Source organism: Daktulosphaira vitifoliae, unplaced genomic scaffold (assembly GCF_025091365.1).
Source record: "Daktulosphaira vitifoliae isolate Bord-2020 unplaced genomic scaffold, ASM2509136v1 Scaffold_1, whole genome shotgun sequence".
Taxonomy (NCBI): Eukaryota; Metazoa; Arthropoda; class Insecta; order Hemiptera; family Phylloxeridae; genus Daktulosphaira; species Daktulosphaira vitifoliae.
This window is the reverse complement of record NW_026099572.1, coordinates 76,866,240-76,887,293: the sequence shown is the minus strand read 5'-3', so window position 1 is coordinate 76,887,293 and position 21,054 is coordinate 76,866,240. Positions and strand designations below refer to the sequence as shown.

Here is a 21,054-nt window from a genome sequence, read left to right as displayed (position 1 = left end):
CAATTTTGTATTAAATATTGGTTTAGTGAAATTGAGCCTTAAGTTTATTTTGGATACACAACCTTTTATTGAGATTTTCTAAATGTCATTAATATTTCCATTATTGGTTTAAAAACTAAACATTTATCGTCATGCTCGGAGTTGGAGATTCCAAGCCTCTTCCAAAATAAAATTATCTCCCCTAAAAATCCAGAAAAATTATGTAAAATATAAAAATATTTTTATAGATGCACTAAATAAGTTTAACTTTTAGAAAATATTTTTTTTAATTCCGCTTATGTTTATTATTAGTAATTAAAAAATTGACGGAATTTGTATAAATAAAAATTTGTATTAATATAAATTTATATAAAGAATAATTTAGAAAGTGCGCTATTTAGTTGTGCAATTAATCAAGTGATTATCATATTTTTTATTGTTTTAATGATATTATTTACAAAATTATTTTTTTATTGATAAAAAAAATTCTAAATTCAGTTAAATAGCTAACGAAATAAGTTTAGACTACCGGGTATATCCCCAATGGATATATCCAGTAGTCAAAAAACTATTTAATAATCATTCGATTGTTATAAATAAATTACAAGATGAAATATTCAGTAGTTTTCTTTCAGATAAAAATTACCGTATTTTTTACTTTCGGTAGCGTATTAAAAGTTTTGTAAGGGGGTACAAATAGCTTTTAAAACATATCCCTTGTAAATATGACACTGTTCATTTGATAGTTCGATAGTCAAAAGTATTCAGTCATATAAATTTTCATTCAAATGACTTATTCATTGTTTTATTTGGTATTTTTAAATCGCATAATATGTTTGAATGTTTAGTAATCATATCATTTTTGTCAATATTCGACAGTCGATAACTAAATACTACGGAAAAATATTTATTTTTGTCGATAGTTTTTGGAAACAACCAGATAAATTGATAGTTTTAAACAACTGAAGGGTTCGGATAATATTCACTTGAGAGTCACTATATTTCACACTAATTTGATTTTTGTAAACGTCTAATGAAATTAAAAGCATGCATTTTTCAAGGGGGGGGGGGCAAATGAGCCAGTACTATAAAGTTTTGTTTATTTCCGAAGTGAGTTAAATAATTTCTATTAATTTCTCGATGGTATCAAAAATCGAAATAAAATTTTCATATAGATTAATAATTTGAATCTTTTCAATCAGTATTTCAGAAGTTAACAAAATTAAGTATAAATTGGGTTTGAGGCGTAGATGATAACTATTGTACTTTTTCACCTCCCGCCTAGACATGAAAATATTAATAACTACCGAAATATTGGTTCAATAATGGTAATAAACCAATATTCTTTTAAATTTATTAGCTAATTTAATATGTATTGTTATTAAAATAAAAAAAAACATTGCTTAAGGTTCGGAGTCATCTCTAGATATTTTGCCATTTTGGAAATATCACAGATGCTTATTGAATACTCTACAATAAGGAATATTTTAACTCAAAATCAAGGTAACTACTCTAGACTCATCAAACAATATTGTAATATAAAATAACTATTATAATATATAATCTTTAACCACCAAAATCAAGCATATTCTAATTATTTCAAGAATTGTAGAAGATTCAAAACAGAAATTTTGAATATTTTTTTATTACATAAAACCTTAATAAACAAAGCTTTAAACTATTAACCCACATTTTAAATTTTCAATATTTTTCAACATGATTCAAATATTAAGAAAACTATTCATTATATTTCTTAAAAAGAGAAAGAAAATATAATTACAAAATAAACAAGTCATTTTTATTTGGATTTTATCTGCCTTCAGAAAATAAATCACTTCCAGTCTGTCTAGCTTTGATTTTTGCTTGTTTAGCAGTCAATAATTCATTTTCATTAGGTTCAATAGGATCACCATTTTCCTTTAGTTTATTTTCCTTAAAATCTTCAACTATCTTTGTTCGATAAACAGCATTGAATAAATCTTTAGCAGTGAATTCTGATTGAGTAACTTCTGGAACTCTGTATGATACATATGGTTTTAACTAAAAAAATATTTATAATCAGTTATTAAAAAAGTAAGTATTATATAACTTATTTAAGTACATATGTAAATGAAGAACACTAAAATAATTTTTCATATAAAAAATAAGACCAATATTTGAAAATAGATTGCTCTAATTATTTCCCATTCTTAGTGTCTCACTATACATGTTAAAAGCTTACATAAACACACACTAAAACATTGTATGTATGTATATATTAAATGTGCTTACAGGGAGATTAAGAAAGTGAAATCAAAATCCTAAAAAAACAAGTAAAATTTTATTACTATTGAAATTTAATTTATAACAATCCAATGTAGAGTTTTAAAAAATATAAAGACTACCTTTATATAAATATAAATAAGCTATATTACTCTAAATCAATTTAATAAAATTTGAAAGGTAAAATATAATTAATATACTTGAAATCCTTCCAAATCTGGTACAATAATATCTGGAATTTTTTCTGGTATTGTAACTACTTTATTACCCAGTTTTATTGTTGTTTCTTTTATACCATAATCTAAGTAAACATAACACAATAAAACTTTAAATAAATAAAGTGTAATAGAAAATAATAAATTACTTACTGGTTATTATGAGATCTTTCTCTGGATTGTTTTTCATTCGTTCTTGAAATTTTTTATTACCTCGTTTGTAAAGTATGAAATTTCTAAAATTTCTTTTGCCATAATCAATAGGTGTTGTAGAAAATGATCTAATAATTTGTTTCGATAAAAAACTCATCATAACTAAATAATAAAACTTTGCAATTTGTGCACTAGTATAGTAATGTATTATCATATTATAAATTCGGCTATATATTATCAGCCAATGATTCATTATTTTGAGCTACTACAACTCGCTCCATAATCTAATATACCTATAGCCAATTGTACCATAGAGTATATTGCAGGCTTATGTTCAGAAACTTTTTCGGGAGAGGGAACTGAAGAAAATGAGTTCATATTTTTTAATAAATTTTATTTAGGATGACATTTTTTTTTATCAACATTTTTGAAAAAGTACCCTTTTTAGTAAAATAATAGAATCTCTAATTCGACTATAGGCAGTACGCGGTCCAAAATTGTCACGTCAAAAATATTTAACACTAAAGTTTTTTTTAAAGTAATTAATGCGTTTTCCAAACTCATTTTTATATGTAATCTATATATATATATATATATATATATTTATTTATATAATTAAAAACGTTTTAAGCAAAGTTAGGTTAATTAAAATAAAAAATAATTAATTCTTGTTTACATTACTATTTAAAAAATGTTTTATAATTTTAAACCATCTAAAACTATAGTTTTATTTTAAAAACGTTTGTATAGTTTAAAACAGTTTGAATATCTCATAAAGTGATATATTTTTTTCTGATTTTCTAGATTATGAAGTTTATAAAAGTTAATTTAGCCTAACTTCATTCTAGCGTCCATGATAAATATTTGTAACCCATTTATGATTATTTTTTAAAGTATAATCTACATATTAGTATAATTAGGGTGTTGTATTTGAGTGCATGTACTCAAATACAACACCCTAATTAAGCTATTCGACAATTATTCTTAAATCTGAGAGCTGATGAATAGCCTTTAATAGTATCGTATTGATTTAAAATATCAGATTGATATTAAAATGTGAGTAATTGATAAAGATGGCCAAATTAATGGAAATAATTAACTCAAGTTAAGTTAAGAAGGAATAATCTCAAAGTAAATAAATTACAAATTTAGCTAGCTAAGTTAAAATTTTTTTATCAAAAGTCAATTCAGTAAAAGTTTATTTTATACTCTCGCTTAAATTTTAAATCGCTTAAAATCTGTTTTTTATTGAACGTTGATGTCAGGGAGGTGGAGAATCTATTTTAAAATTGAATAGGAAGTTAAATATAAGTGATAACAAAAATGCTTTTTATGTTGTAGTAAAATGTACAACTTATCGTTTTGTATATTTTGGTGTTGGTTGCATTGTTCTTCAAAACTAGTTGTTATTAAAAAAAAAAAGAAATGACGTAAAAAAAATTTGTTTTTCTTTTTAGTTTTTTAATATATAATGAGCAACAATAGTGCTATCAAGGAAACTTAACTCAAGTTTAAAAATCCCCCTACCCAAAATTTTGATATGTGATATTTTTTATTATTTTAATATATGCAGTATATAAAAACAAAAAATTAATAGTTTTGAATTTAGGTTTATTGTATTATCCGATTTAACTGAAAATGCAAAGATATTTCAAAAGTAAATTGAAAAGTTAATTAGAAATACATTAACTAGCTGAGTTGAAAGTTAAAAATTTACTTTTTTACTAGTTAATATTGGTAGTTTATTTTGACTATTTGCATAAGCAACATTTTTTTTTCATAGAACATGAAACTAACTTATGGATTCTTTAAATTAAATAAGTAGACATTTTTAATAAAATGTTGTTTACACCCATTAGCCTCTGTAATTAATATGTGTGTAATTAATAGTATTTATAAACAAATGTCAATATTAAAAAAGATTCATTGTGAAAACACTGTATAGATCGTTATTTCATATTTTAACACTATTTAAATAAAAAAGTGTTCACATTTTAAATTTTATTTAAACAGGTCAATATGTGTACAATCATTATTACACAGTAATACACAATGAGTGTTGAAAATACAATTATTAATTATTATAAAGAAAAAATAATAATACAAATAAAATTATTAAAAATATACAGCCTTAAAATAACTATAATTATATAAGTTATCAGAATCTTGGTACATTTTGGATGTATTTTAAAAGTATTTCTTTAGTTACAGGTTGTTCAATACTATGACAAATTGCTAAAAATAAAAATAAGTTGTAAAGCTTCAGCTTATGTATTATTTTAATATTAGTTAAGTTACCTAGAGCAGTCTTAAGTGCATTTGGAAATGATTTGTCTGTACGTTCACGCATAAATTTCCAACAACCATTTTCAAATTTACATTCAATAATTTTACCATCCATGTTTTTTATTTCCTTAGTATATTTTATTCTAGCAAAAGGATCATTTTTACCACCAACATACAAATAACCAGTTTTGGAGTCTAGCATTCTAAATTTAATAAAAATCCCAATATTAATATTGATAATATTTAAAGAAATTTTAACATAGATGGATTTAGTGAAAGGGACATTAGGTATTGTCCTCTTAATATTTAATTGAGCCCTTTTTATTGTACAGTAGAGAAACTTGGTAAATAAAAAAATGATGGTGTATTAGGCTCAATTAAAGTCTCAAGATATTACTTCCAAGTCCATCTATGATATAGTATTTTATATTAAAAATAATCACCCAGTTCCTCCTTCAGTAACAATTTTAAGCCTAAAATCAACAGAATTAAGTTCTAATGGTTTCCATTTCAAAACTTCTGGACAAGTACCAGCTACATATGGCTAAAAAAATGTGGTATTAAATTAAATTTTTTGTAAACAGTATAATATGTAATACAATCATACATCAGTTGATGGTTGAAATATGAGGCCATCGGGCTCATGAGACAAATTTTTACTAAAATTCCCTAGTAGTTTATCTGAAGCAGTAATATCATAAAATTGTTTTAATCGAACACTAAATGTTTCACGTGTTTTATCTAACTTTCCACACATAATAGCTTGATGTCTTGGTTTAATGATATCTACCTGTATGTCAAGTTTATATTTATTAGTGTGTTGTTACAGTTTTAAATCAAATAAAAAATAATTCATTGATATCCTAATGAAATTAATTAAAATTTTTAATTTGTTGAAATAAATTTTACTTCAATTAACATCAGTCTGTTGGGATAAAATGGCTGTTCTCCAATATCAAAACCCTCAAATGCAATAACATCATATACAAGGTATCTAGGAAAATTCTGGTCATCAACTTTGTCAATTATCATTTCCTTAAGTAAAATATAAATAATATCAATAAAGTTTAATATTTTTTAAAATTAACACATACCCCATCTAAAAGTGTATCTTTTAAATGATGATCAAGATTTTTTCTATGAAAAAATTTTAATTCATCCACTTCAAATACGCTGTTATCTCTATCAATAAAATAAACTTCATTTTCTTCTTGAATAAACATCATATACCTTAAAGTGTAAAATATAATTGTAGAGCTTAAATACTATATAATTTTACTAATAAAATTGTTTACTGATAATTATATAATTCTCATGAAATATGAAAAAAATAATGTGGAAAAGTACTGTTATGAAAATAAAATTTTACATGAGAAGTAAAAAACAGTTTATTTGAACTAACTTTAGACAAGTTCTTTTATTTTCAACATAATTTTTATTCTATACATAAATTTGATTAACTTTTTTTAACTAGATCATTAGAAAATGTATTCACTATGTTTTTCACACACAAAAAAAAAAAAGAAAAAACAACAACCAAAAATTGTTTTTTTTGGACCTAGTACCTTTCTCTTATTAGCACCTCAAATATTCAATCATAAGCCTTATAATCAATTAATTTGTTTAATATTAAAATATTAAATAAATCTATTTATAAAATGTATAAATGATAGTATAAAAACAATTATTTTTACATTCTGGTGTTCGAATACATTTATTCTACTGTCTTACCTAGTACCATCAGCTTTCCATGTTACTCTATATGGTTTTGTGTGTAACAATTTCATATTTTGTATATCCATAGATACTGGCTGGGAGCCCGGAAATCCAGACCTAGACAATAGAATTAAAATATATAATTCCTATATATATTATTTCTTTTTGAGACTACTGTGATAAATTTCTAAAGCAAATTTTAGTTAATTATTTTAGTAAGTCTTGAGTATATAAAATAATCAGTTTTACATATCTTCTAATTCCCTAACTAAACATGCTATAAAGTGGATCTCTTTCACAAGTTAGGGAGTCAAAGATGGTTCTTGGCTAGGACAATGATGGACTAGACGGTCCTTATGGTCAGCTTGCACCAGAGACCAGAAATCATCAATGAGGAAATCTCAAGAAAATTATTGTTAGCACTGTGGGGATCGAACCTGGGAGCCTGTGCACCAAAACATACATTTCTACCCATTTGGTCAGGCAAACTCTCTCAATTAAGTAAGTCTTGAATAAATAAAAAAAAAAAATACTTAGCAAATTAAGCTTAGTGTTACCCACCAGAAAATTCCTTATATACATAAATTTAGAATCATTTACATGTACAGTGAGATTTCCTTACAACAAAAACATTGTACACCAAACTTTTTTCCACTAAGAAAAGGTTTTAGTTTTAAAGAAGTTTCTATCTAACAGAAGGATCGTTTAAAGGTGGTTTCATTGTATTTTAATTTTTAAAAGTTCTCTTTTCTTTTCTACAATTTTTTCTAAAATATATATACATTTTTTCACAAAATGTTGGTAAAAAATGTCATTTTATTGGTTAACAGTTGAGATAGATTAGGTGGCGTAAACCCCAAAATTAAAAGTAATTTTAAAATTATAGCCAGAGATGACTAAGTTTATTATGGTAATTTTTTCTTAGTTGATAATTATAATTCTTCTCCTTAGAAAAATTTTATTTGTACACATTTATCCATTATCTAATGAAATACAAAACTCACTTATTCCAATGACAAAGTTGTTGAACTTTTCTTTGAATATTACTTAGTTTAGGTTGATCTAAAACAGCTGTGACACCTGAAACACCTTCCATAAATACTGGATTTTTATTATTTAATTCACGTCTTGATCGCTTATTAGGACTAAAAATTTAAGATATCATAATAATACTATAATTTATTAAATTTATAAATAAATCATACTTCTCATGATCTTGTTTATCTTTTGAATTATGATCATCTTTATGTACCCGTTTGTATCTTGATGTAGATTCATTTTTAGATTGATAAGTATTTTCTTCAGTTTCTATTATTGTTAAAAATAATTCAATTATGTATGTCAACACTGTAGTATTTAACATTAATACAAACATCATATTAAAATGTCATATTTTAATATGATAAACTAATAAAGGCGAGAGCTAGATCAATTTAGTATAGATGTTATGTACAAAGGGTGAGATGCATAATATGTATTTTACTCTTTTGCTTCTAATCAAGAATCATATTATGGTATATGTTTAGAAGCAAAAGCTTAGTCTTATGTTTTGATGAAGATTTGTTTGTCTCAATTTAATAAGATATTAAGAAATAAAGAAAAATTATTTAAAATGTTCATATTAAAAAATAAGTAGGTCAAAATAAAATACGTATGATAATATTAAAAAAAAAAAAATTATATCTATTATTCATAAATAATATGCATTAGTATATTTCTGTATAAAAAAATTTAAACCAAAAATTACTTTAAAATTTATAAACTATAACAACTTTGCAGCTGTTTAGGTGATAAAATATTTTTATATTTAATATATATGTCCAAAATTTTTACCTAAACACCAATCAGGTAATTCTGGAGCTAATATAGGTTCTTCGTCTGAATAACGTTGAAACAATTCAACTATGTAATCTTGTTTGTAAATACCTGGTGGTCTAAAGATTTAAAATTTCAATTTTATATTTTTGTCTTTTTAATGTAAAACAAATTTTAAGAAAATTATTTTGTAGTTGTAGAATAATTACCGTGCTGCAGCAAACTGTGCTAAAGCACTATTGACATCAAAATCTAATACTTCAATTAAATAGGTAGCTATCATGAAACCAGTCCTGTTGAAACCATGAGTACAATGAACTCCTACATATTAAAATATTTGTTACTAATAACGAATAGAAAAATTATGACTATTTAATTAGCAAACAAATTTGGTATTTTTTCCTTTTTCTTAGCAGGAAAAAAAATTGATTAGTAAGATATTAAACAAAGGCCAGGTGGGTACAGCTTGTAGTGATGTATGTGCACTATGCCTCCATTATATACCCCTTTAAATATTAAAATATTTTGTAAGGAAATAATTAAAAAATTGTTATTTTGAAATTTCAAAATAGTTAAATAAATAATTTTTAATTCATTAAATAAGAATATTTAAGATGTGAGCGTAAATGATATGGGAGATTGTGTCAAGTGGATGTTTAGGATAAGGGTGGTCGACCCTAAGTAGTTGGGATTAAGGCAAGGAAGAAGAAGAAGATTAAATAAGAATATTCTTATTATTAATTATTGAACAACTTAATAAAATACTTAACATTTAACGCAAGGTATGAACTAAAATTTTATTATTCTAGGATAATCAAATATTTTTCTATCTATATTCATTATATACATATATCAATATGTATTTATATAATGTGAACTTGTGGCTAATATCATTAAATTCAATAATAATTTTTTATTTACACATTGTTATCATCATAAACACAAAAGTTATTAAAAATAATTTAATACTTACCAATACTTTGTAAAGGGTTTTTGGCAACAAATTTTGAACAAATATCAATAAATAATTGTGCTTGCTCACGTGTTGGAGGTTGTTCATGGCCAGCACAAGGAAGTTTGACATATGCACAGTTCATGTTTTCAACTTCAGACTTATCATAAAATCGACTAGTTTTAGTTAAATCAATCCATAAACCTAAACTTATCTAAAACAAACAATACAGATTGATGTAATATTTAGGGCTATGTGTAGATTTTATATCTATGAGGATCTTAAATTAAATTTTGAAATTATATAAATTTGTACTGAAATTTAACATTTAAGCATAATAAATATAATAACAAATATTTAAATTTATTTTTATTGCATAATTGTAAATGATTTAAAATAAGGTTGTTTTTAAGTTATTAAAATTAGTACCTTCATATTTGATAATGACGAAAACAACATTTCAGTATTAAATCTTTGGGTAATAGGTACTTGTCCATCATATTTACTGTCTAATGGCGTTTTAAAGGCCACAAATTTATCAGTAATGGGTGTAAATGATTTTCGAGGACATTTTAACCATCGGTCAGGAACTGGAGGGACATAAGATGAGTAAGAGGACCCAGATCTGTATCTTTTGGACCCTATAATGAAAAATTTTTATATTTAAACAATTTTTTTTTATTTTGACTACAAAGAACTTCTTATGAATAGATTAATTTACCAGACATAGTGTAATAATTTATTTTAATGAATTAAAATCAGTCCTGTTCAACGAATGATAGTATTGATTGATGATAAAGAAACATATTGTATTTAAGTATCATTTAATTTGTCCTAATTACCAAATAAATATCGAGAATTATTATTTCTAAAATACAGAAAATTGGATTTGTAAAAATCCAAATTGTTCGTAAAAACACGTCAAATTCTCGTTATCACCTTGATATTAATATTTATTTACTTCTGTAATCATTGAACGTACGGACAATATTTTTGCCATGATGGTAATCCGTTTTTTTTGTTCCTAGCTTCTATATCAACAAAGCCGAAATTTCTAAAACTGAAGTTACTACCCTTTTTACAATATCGTTCTAATGAAAAATTGTTTACCAATAATTTTTTAGTACATGTAAATCAAACTTTTAAATTTTTTGACAGTGTATAGTATTGAACTTAATCACACATATAGTAGTTCACTAATTATTTACCGTTATGGCCGAGTACCTGGCGTCTATATTCGGTACCGAAAAAGACAAGTGAGTGCCGGCTTTATTTGTAATTTATTAACAGTTAAAAGAAAAATGTTACATAAATATTTTATTAAATATTATTGTATTTTACTATTTTATATTGTTAATATAAAAAATTATTTCTATTAAAACAAAAAATTTTAAAACTATTTGTTTTTTGAATGTTTATCATTATTTTTCAGGGTTAATTGTTCATTTTATTTTAAAATTGGTGCATGTCGTCATGGTGACCGATGTTCTAGAATACATAATAAGCCAACTTTCAGTCAGGTAATTTTATAAATTTAACTTTATTTTATTTTCAATCCCATGATATACAAACTTTCAATTCCATCTACATAAAATGTTGTATATTTTATTGCTATTAATATAAAATTTCAAATTTTTTTACAGTAATTTATATAAAACAAAAATTTTTTAATATTTATCTTAAAAAATTTAATTATAATAAATTGGGAAACAATTTTTTAGGTTTTGTAACCTTTGATAAATACTATAATTTTAGATTTTATGTATTAGTCGTTAAATAAACGGTTTATTTTTAAATTATCTAAAGTAATACTTGAATACAAATTAAATAGACATATTAAAATTAAGTAATTAATTAAGTAAATTAATAAATAGACTTATTAATTAGATATCGGTATCTAAAAACCAATTTGGATTTATGCCTGGTAAGTCAACAACGGAGCCAGTATTTTGGGTGAGGTAACTAATAGAGAAGCTTAGGGAAAAGAAGAAAAAGCTGTGTATGGTATTTATAGATTTGGAGAAAGCGTATGACAGAGTACCGAGAGAGGTTTTTAAGTAGGCATTAATGAGAAAAAGAGTCCCGAAAAGGTACATTAATATAATAGAAGATATGTATAATGGCACTTGTACCAGGGTAAAAAACATAGGAGGAGTATCAGAAAGTTTTCGGGTAAGGAAAGGAGTGCACCAAGGTTTTGCTTTAAGCCCTTACTTATTCTCTATAGTGATAGATGAAATTACTAGAGAAATACAAGGAGAGGTGCTATGGTGCATGTTGTTTGTTGACGATATAGTATTAATAGGAAAAAATAGGGAGGAAATTAATCAAAGGCTAGAAGTGTGGAGATCAGCTCTTGAAGATAAGGGTTTAAGAATAAGTAGAAGTAAGGCAGAGTATATAGAGTACGAGTTTGACAAAGGAGAAGTGACAATAGGCGAGGACGTGATTGGAGAGGTGGAGAGTTTTAAGTATTTAGGATCAGTTGTGCAAAAGTGCGGTGGTATTGACGAGGATGTAAGACACAGAATTAAGTACGGGTGGTTGAAGTGGAGAGAAGCGTCTGGCATGTTATGCGATAAAAGAATTCCAATGAGGCTGAAAGGTAAATTCTACAAGACTGTAATAAGGCCAGCTATGATGTACGGTTCAGAGTGTTGGGCGGTTAAAAAGTAATGTGTTTTGATTTATTACTACCTCTCATTTTGATATAAAAATATTCATAACTTCTGAAATTATGGGTCAAAAGTTATTATCAATCAATAATTTTATTTATTTAATAGATAATTATCTAATATATAGGTGATCAGTAAGTAAGGAAACGTGTTTGTATTGTTCTCATTATTTGTAACAACTGTCCTGTTTCCTTATTGAACACTCTGTATAAGCTAATTAATTATGTATGTTCCTGTATGTAAAAATAAAGTTGACACCATTGAAAGGTATAAGAGATAAAAATAGAGATAATAAAATATTATAAAAAAAGTGATTTTAAAAGAAATCAATAAAAAAATTATTTTATTTTTCGATTAATTAAATAGTTTATGATAAAATAATAAGTCAGTATAGTTTTTTTATATCCATAATGCAAGTGAGTATCAATAAGACAATTGTGTCTTTTAAAGTTTGCAAAAAATTTTCAATCAAATAAGTTAATCTGTACATCTACTTTACTCATTTAAGATTATAATATAACCAGATAATGCTATGAGAATTAGCTAAATGTGATATATATTTATGGTTGACACAATGTTAGAATATTTATCTACCAATTTTAACAACTTTTAAATTTCATCTATAGTTAAATGTTGTATATATGTGTTTATACATGATTCTTTGGTTTTTTAGTTTTAATACCTTTTTTAATTTTTCATCTATTGTTTAGACTGTGCTATTACAAAACCTTTATGTTAATCCGCAAAACTCTGCCAAGTCAGCTGATGGATCACATTGTAAGAATTGCTTTGTAGTATTTTTAAATTTAATAAAAATATTAGTAAATTTAGGCATAGATTTTAAATGTCAATAATATTAATTAACTTTAAAATTTTTATAATCAATATTTTAATGTTTTCAAAAAAATTTTAAATTAATCTATAAAATAATTTAAACAAAATTTTATTTGTTTAAATCACTTCTTAAAATTTTTGATTTCGCCTAAATGCTAATAAAGTTATTTTTTTACTTTTTTAAAACTATTTTTAAAATAAATTTTCCAATGTTAAAAATTAATAAAGTTCAAAGTTTTTGTAATAATATTGCATGTTTTTTTTTAATAGAAAGAAACTTTTATTTATTTTTACTTTTAGTGGTTTCAAATGTAACTGATGAAGAAATGCAAGAACATTATGATAACTTTTTTGAAGATGTTTTTGTTGAATGTGAAGATAAGGTATATTAATTTGTAATTATCTAAAAATTGACTTAGATATATGAATAACTCTGTAATATTTAATTTTATTTTGATACATAAAATTTATATTGAATGACCACTTTTTTAATTTAGAAGTATAAAATTCTATTTAGTTGTCAAAATTTGACAATTATTATTATTATCATGCAAGTAAGATTGAAGTTTATAATCTAAAGAAAGAGCAAACTTATAAATTACACACCTTGATTTCAAGATCATTGGTTGATGGTATTTACATTTCAACAAAATAATTTTTTATAAAAATAAATGTATAATATAATATAGTATTCAAAGTATGTGTAATACTTTATTATAGCTTTTGAATTATACTGACCCATTGTATATTATGTTTAAAGAAATTAATTTTACGAACTATTTTAAGGACACTTGTGGATCATTTGGGAAAATAAATTTTAGTACAGTTTGTGTATAACACCTTGCCTTTAGTTATTCTAGTAAAGGAAGACGGCTATGCTAATATGAAAACTTTTTTTGAAACATAATTTATATAAATTTAGTTATTATATTTATTTAAATTACTTTAATTATCACTGTGCTGCTTTTTATGTGTAATTTTTTTTTATGAATTTCATAATTAATTGTTTTTCAAATGAACTAAACTATTAGTAAATATTCCTCTTTTACTAGAACTACAAAATTGTTATATTGAAATTTATATATAGTAAGGAAATGGGTTTCTATTATTCAGAATAATAGAATTATTATCAATTATTACAAACAATGAGAATAATTTATTCTCATTGTTTGTAATAATTGAACTATTTCCTTACTTGTTGAACATCTTTTATGTATATGTATATATACATAAAATATATAGATGTATAAAGATATATATGTATATATATTAAATAAGTTAAATATTTATTCTTTTTCCTAGTATGGTGAAATTGAAGAGATGAATGTTTGTGACAATTTAGGAGATCATCTAGTTGGAAATGTATATATAAAGGTATGGTTGACTATCAAAATAATACTTTTTGAATTAGATTTTATTTAATGAAACATTTTTTTAAACTGACATTGATCCAACTATATTATAGAGATATAATTTTTTCCTATAAAAATTGTAATGTCTTATAATCTAAGCTTACAATGATGTGTTGGTCAAGTTCTAGCAATGTCAAAAAATATTAATTAAACTAATTAAGCTTTAATGTTTATTAACTGATGTTTATTCAATTTTAAAAACTGAATATGTAAAATAAGTGGCAATACTTATTTAAGTTATTACCTGAATTGAAGTAATTACATAGTTTTAAATATAAGAAAAAATTGTTAAATTTTTATTGTATTTTATTGCTTAAAAAAAAATTTTTTACTTATATTTAAAAAAATTAATTGTATTGAATATTACAGTTTCGTCGAGAAGAACATGCAGAAGCAGCTGTTAATGATTTAAACAACCGATGGTTTGGTGGTCGTCCTGTTTATGCAGAATTGAGTCCTGTAACTGATTTCCGAGAAGCTTGTTGTCGTCAATACGAAATGGGGTAATAAAATCATTGATTTAAAATTTGGATACAATATGAATTAAATTTTTTGTATTTAATTTTTGATATATTTTTAGAGAGTGTACACGCAGTGGATTCTGCAATTTTATGCATCTTAAACCAATTTCAAGAGAACTACGAAAATACCTTTATAGTAGACGATCACGTAGACATCGCTCTCGTAGTCGATCCCGTGATCATGTAGGAACTCGTCGTACTAGATCACCTTCTCCTAGACATGGTCACCACCGTGGCGGTGGTGGTGGAGGTGGTGGTGGTGGTGGTGGTGGACGTCGTGATCGTAGATATTAATTTTACGTTATTAGGTTTTCATTTAATTAATTTAAAATACAATTATACATTTATTTGTGTTTTAACCAAAACAACATTTTTTATCAATAAATTTTTACTTTTAAAATTAAAAGTAAAATCTTACTACAGTGTACGACTTCTTTTTATGTATTATGTATTAAAAAAATTAAGTAAAATAAATAAAAATTTAAATACTTCAGTTTTATAATTTTACTTTATTTTTGTTGTTTAATTATTACAAGAGAATTATTATTTTATCTATTAATTGTCAATTGTATTTCAGAAATAAGGCTTATTTTGAGTTAACAGATTGGTAAATTAAAATTCTTAAATTATTTTTAGATAAATCACAATGTTATAAACATACTTTTATTAAAATAATAACTTTAAATAAAATTAATTTTGAGAAACTATGTTTGATTTTGCTGTCCTGAAAATTTGTACAAATGTCATGCTAGGTAATGTTATTAGTGATATTAATATATCAACTATTTTACAAGTAAAATAGTTTATTATAAAAAATAAAATTATAGGTAGATAATTCTTAGTTATGGACAGTTAATTTTATATACAGAGTGATTTATTCATATTTCTACACCCTATTTTTCGTTAAATATTGATTTTTTTATAATTAAGTATAGATTAAAATTTTAATAGATATATACGAGTATTTTATTATTTTTCTACTACTAAATAGTATGGTCTAAATAAAATATTGACTAATTTTCACAAATTTTTCACGTTATATATATATTTTTTTCTTTAAAACAATTAGATTTATAAATAAGATTTTTAACAATTTTTAAATATGAAATATAAGCATTTGAAGATTTAGAAAAGGTGAAGAAGGTAGTATTTAGAGATACTCTAATTTAACCATAATGCAATAATTATTCTACATTGCACATGCCGCTAGGCTTTAATTTAAAATTGTAACATCTCACTAAGTAATAACACAAAACTGTCGAATAGTCAACATTTTACTTAGACCATTCTTCATTTTATAGTAAAACAATAAATTAAATAATTAGTTATTATTTATAGACTTTGAAAAGTATTTATCTGAAATCAATATGACAAAAACGATTTAAGTTAATTTCATTTTTTTTATAGTCTATCATATATCGAAAAGTTTTTATTTAATTACTGCGATATTTTGAATGTAATAAGAGATAAACTTTTCTCATACTATTAAATCCTTTTTATGTTTATTCGTGAAGTAAAAACTTTTTGTAGTAATAATTTTCTTATAAGAATGTACGGTTTATGTTTGATAATGATGAAAAAAGAGGTAAAAATTCGTCATGCTTCGTTAAGTTAAAAAGCTTTTTGGTTGTAAAGCTGTGCAAAACCAAAAAATTAGTAAATTTATTTACGTGGAGGCTTTTTACTGAAGGGCTATAATAAAATAAGTAAGAATAAAGTAAATGGTTCTGTCTTTATGAACCAAACTAAAACATGAATGTATTAAATTATTCCTGGTAATGTATAGTTTCTCTTAAGTTGCTTTATCCATTTTGCATGTGGCTGATACATCTTTATAGAAATATGCGTTGTACACTTCAAGGATAGTGGTATTGATGATGTAATTGGACATAATTTTAGTATTTGTTAGGATCATGAGTGTAACTAAATTGCAGTTGACAAACATTTTTATAAAAATAAGCCACCTTAATTGTTGTTTTATTCTCTAACAAATACAAATCGAAAATTTTATATTGAATATTTTTGAATGTTCTGGTGTTTTTTACTTTTTAATTCATGGTTAATATATTTTGTGACTTTTAAATATTTTTTACACATTTCTTTAATTTTTTTTTGTCGAAAAAAATTTCATTAAGACGTTTATTTATTAATATATGTGCATAAGTTGTGCATATTTAGTTATTTTTTAGAGTATTAAGTTTTCTATCTGTGATGGTGTCACGTTTTCATTGTTGTGAGAATTTATTATAATAAAATACAGACAGCACATCCGCTTCCTGAGACTGGTGAATTAACAATTAAAATTTATTGCTAAATTGGTAATAGTTCAATTTATTATAAAAACTCAAAAGACCTGGCCATCTTGGCCAGTCAACTCCAGTGCCTTGTGTCATTCATTAGTTTCAGTACTCGGTTGTCGCTGTCCGGCTTACTTCATTATCCTCTCCTAATAACTGAAGTACTTGTGTCTTGCACTTCGTCTGCACCTCATGCCTAAGTGTTACTCTTATTCCCTTCCTATAACAATGGCCTTTCGACACCCACAGCTAACCCGGAATGTCAGCCGAGCACGGTAACTGCTGTATGATTACACGCACGTGAATATCCAGTCAGCAGACTCAACATCAGTGTCGTATATACATACTCTCCACAATCATCTTCATATTGACTCTTTCTTTTATTTGTGTTACGACATATCTTACTTATTTACTTTCGTTATCGCAATCAAATCGACCAAACAAGACTCAGTTCTACGTTATGCGTTTAACGAATAACATTATATCTAAAACCTATCTATTTTGTTATTCTTTCCGAATCAGGTTTGCCGTGTAATTTGTTATTTGAGATACATTTTCAGCGAGATACAATGTCTATTTATTTTTTATTTTATGTTACTGAAGGTGTCTCAAATGAATTTTAACACAATATAAATTAACCATAATGAAATATTAAGTAGTTATAAAATTTACCAAGGCCTAGAAATCATGATGACTAGGGGGCTTTTTTAAGCTTAAATCCCAAGTCGTCACCTAGTTATGTAAATGGTTAGGATTTGCGATTCTCGGTATAAACATACTTTTTTAGTTATTATTTTTTTATTAAGACCCGTTCTCTCAAATTATAATTGAAGGGCCTGATAAGGTACGCAATTGATAATAAACTGACACGTAGAGTGCGTTTGCTATTTTTATTATCAATAGCGATTAATTGTTTGAAATTATAAATTTCTTTTACTTTTGCTTATTAAATAGGTTTAACATACATGATGTTTTGTTTTAAATCAGTTTGATTTAAAAATTATGTTTCATTTACTATACATTAAGTGATAATAACTTGTTCAGTTATTCAATATATTATTATTTTAAGTTAAATTAAAGATTTTGACGTGCAGAGTTTCAGGTGATTATAAAATTGAGTATCAGGTGGTTACAATATTAGTACTCGGAATTCATGAGAATCTTTGACAGACAACGTTATTATTTGGACCTTACTGTTGGCGGCCATTTGAAAATCGCTAACGAGATGTTGGACACCATTTCAAGACACCTGAAACATTATCGTATAAATTCGTACTTATGAATTCCTGGTAGAACATTTTGATATTTTTGCCGTTCTAGAATAATATTCATATAAATTCGTTGAGCTCATGAACTCCTGGTACGAAATTTTAAACAAATTAAAGTGGCGAAGGAGTTTGTGCTTGTATAAATTTTATTTGAGTCAATTTGGAGGATTCCAAGTTTGTGCAACTCTATATAATAGGATTATATAATAGCGTAGAAATCTTTATCGTCTTAGGGAGAATGAACCCCCTAACCCCCACCACACCAAAAAAAAAAAATGATTAAATATAGAAAGATTAAATTCCAGGAGGAAGCATCCTGTACTTGTAGTTCTAAAAATACCAATTCTGCAGAAATATACGAATCAGGAAATAAATTATACGGGACAGTGTATTATAGAATAATATTCAACAGGAATGGTATTTTAAAGATCGTTATTTATTCCTAATAAATCATTAGGAACCATTAATGACAGGAATGTTATTTTTCAGAACCGCATTACTCCGTACAATATTAACCGAGAAAATATCTCTAAGAGCAGTACTTTAAAGAACAATATTAGTCATCACTAATACAATTTTCTTCGAAATATCCGTTGAAAAATTATACAGAGGTATCGTTGGGGAGATTGATAAATAAAAAATATTGACTGTTGAAGTATATTTCCGGTGCCATACTACTAATGGGAAAGTATAATTAGGACCGTACTGACGTGGAAAATATAATTCAGTACCTAACTAACTTATAACAACTGTCATGAAACAATAATTTGATAATTCTTCGTTAAATTTTTTTAATTCTGTAAATGTTTATGAACTGTCAATTATATATCTGCGCATCTATTTATTTAAAAATAATTAAAGACTTTTTTTTAATAATTTATCGTTTTATTAAACAAAAAATAAAACATAGATTTCATATAATGTCGAACAATTTTTTTCAAGTGTTTAATAATTTCATATCAAGTTACTTTTTCACTAGTTTTACACAATGATAAAATATTTCAGTGGTATTGATAACTTAAAGTTCAATTTAAAACTGAAATTGTCTTTCGTGATATTATTTATGAGTAAAATTCAGCATTTCCGATAAAATAAATCATTTAGTAGTAATTAGTTTCAATCAAGTAATAATAGATCGAATTACTATGTTAAAATATTTTTAAAGTTTAACAAGTTATATACATTTTAATGTTAACATTTTAATACTTTTACCAATATTGAGACCATATTTAAACGCTCTGTTAATATTTTAATGACTTTCTAATAATTAAAAATTAGTTTAAACATTATTTACAAATTTACATTTTTTTTAAAATTCTATGATTAATCAATTCCGCTGGTATAAAATATTGAATCATTTTATTCGTTACAGCTAATAATTTAAATATATAATATGATTACAAGTGACAATATGGAATATTATAATACATCTGTGGATGTTAAGTATTCACGTTGAAAAAGCTACAGAAATACGGTAAATTACAATATTATTACAATGAAACAACGTGTTTAGTCTTTTTAGGCGTCGTTGATGGGTATCTAACAAGTCACAGGTTTTTAAATAAAATTAAATGTGCTTCAGAATTAAACTCAAACATTTAACGATAATCAATAGGACTATTATAAATTGAATAAAAATGACAATTGTTTTAACTGAATAGATTATGTGCTTCTTTTAAATTGTACTTTTTCAACATATTTTGTGAACCAATTGTAAAAATACAATACGTTTAGATTATGTAGGTTCTGTTATTTCATAGAAGTAGAAAAGCGTAAATTATTTTTACACTAATAAACGTTCAATGTTTTCCTGACATTTTTATTGGATGCAAAGAAAAAATAAGTGTTTTGGACTTACGACTTGTTAGTACTCATTGGCAATACAATATTTTGTACAGTTTATTCAAATAAATTTATTAATAAAATGTGTTAAGGATAATAATTTTGTTTGAAATAAAATAAAAAGTGTTGTTTAGTTGATAAACAATACTTTTAGGATGGGGATAAACATTATGAAAAAAATTCGGAATATATACATGATATAATGATTTATATGTATATGTTGTTCGATAGAATGTCGAGTTATTAACATATTAAACATTAAAAAATGTAAGCGAGACAGGATATATGAGATGTTTTTTCTAGTAATTATTTCAAAGTTTATTTCTAGTTAAAATTAGAGTCCGGATTCATATGCATTTAAAAATTTAGTGAAGTTATTCCGAACACATCATTATCCAGTACACATTTTCATTAATTGACTTGAAAACTTAGTAATGTGTTCTAAATGAGGTTTATTGACCTTAAACCGAAAAATATTTTTACTCTACTGTAAACTCTTTCAACAAATTCGCACAAATTGGGCCCCTTTAAAACGATTCAAACAAAAATTACAAATTTATATAAAATCCGGGCTCTAGTTACAATTGTTACATATCGGAGAATGCTGTAGGCCTTGTTGGCGTAAAATAATATTTTAATATTATGAACTTGTAGGGAAGTAAGTAAAATATATAAGGTAGTCTTAAAAAATCACAATTATCGACTATGCAGTATCTTGATACGACAAGTCATTAGATGAACAACATGCAGTTTTTTTAAATACATGAACCAATATAATATAAATTAATTTTATTCGTCAATGAATCAGCTGGACANTGATATAGATG

At 25.0% G+C, this 21,054-nt stretch overlaps 3 protein-coding genes across 3 annotated transcripts; 1 reads left to right on the top strand and 2 right to left on the bottom strand.

Moving 5' to 3' along the window:
- Positions 1 to 1,699: 1,699 nt before the first annotated feature.
- LOC126909626 (39S ribosomal protein L41, mitochondrial) lies at positions 1,700 to 2,826 on the bottom strand. Its single transcript, XM_050692066.1, has 3 exons — positions 2,610 to 2,826; positions 2,442 to 2,542; positions 1,700 to 2,019 (listed from the first exon to the last, which is right to left on the bottom strand). The coding sequence occupies exons 1-3, from the start codon at positions 2,821 to 2,823 to the stop codon at positions 1,789 to 1,791; spliced, it is 546 nt and encodes a 181-aa protein (XP_050548023.1). The 5' UTR covers positions 2,824 to 2,826; the 3' UTR covers positions 1,700 to 1,788.
- A 1,769-nt stretch (positions 2,827 to 4,595) lies between these two features.
- LOC126909515 (mRNA-capping enzyme) lies at positions 4,596 to 10,314 on the bottom strand. Its single transcript, XM_050691953.1, has 14 exons — positions 10,100 to 10,314; positions 9,808 to 10,019; positions 9,400 to 9,592; positions 8,636 to 8,747; positions 8,445 to 8,545; positions 7,817 to 7,919; positions 7,616 to 7,756; positions 6,627 to 6,728; positions 5,990 to 6,125; positions 5,805 to 5,930; positions 5,503 to 5,685; positions 5,339 to 5,439; positions 4,908 to 5,098; positions 4,596 to 4,844 (listed from the first exon to the last, which is right to left on the bottom strand). Exons 1-14 carry the CDS (start codon positions 10,104 to 10,106, stop codon positions 4,768 to 4,770), a joined length of 1,785 nt encoding a protein of 594 aa, XP_050547910.1. The 5' UTR covers positions 10,107 to 10,314; the 3' UTR covers positions 4,596 to 4,767.
- Positions 10,315 to 10,437: 123 nt separating this feature from the next.
- On the top strand, positions 10,438 to 15,322 carry LOC126909612 (splicing factor U2af 38 kDa subunit). The gene is made up of 7 exons (XM_050692051.1): positions 10,438 to 10,634; positions 10,811 to 10,898; positions 12,764 to 12,830; positions 13,188 to 13,270; positions 14,190 to 14,261; positions 14,669 to 14,802; positions 14,880 to 15,322. Exons 1-7 carry the CDS (start codon positions 10,591 to 10,593, stop codon positions 15,112 to 15,114), a joined length of 723 nt encoding a protein of 240 aa, XP_050548008.1. The 5' UTR covers positions 10,438 to 10,590; the 3' UTR covers positions 15,115 to 15,322.
- The last annotated feature ends 5,732 nt before the right edge of the window (positions 15,323 to 21,054 follow it).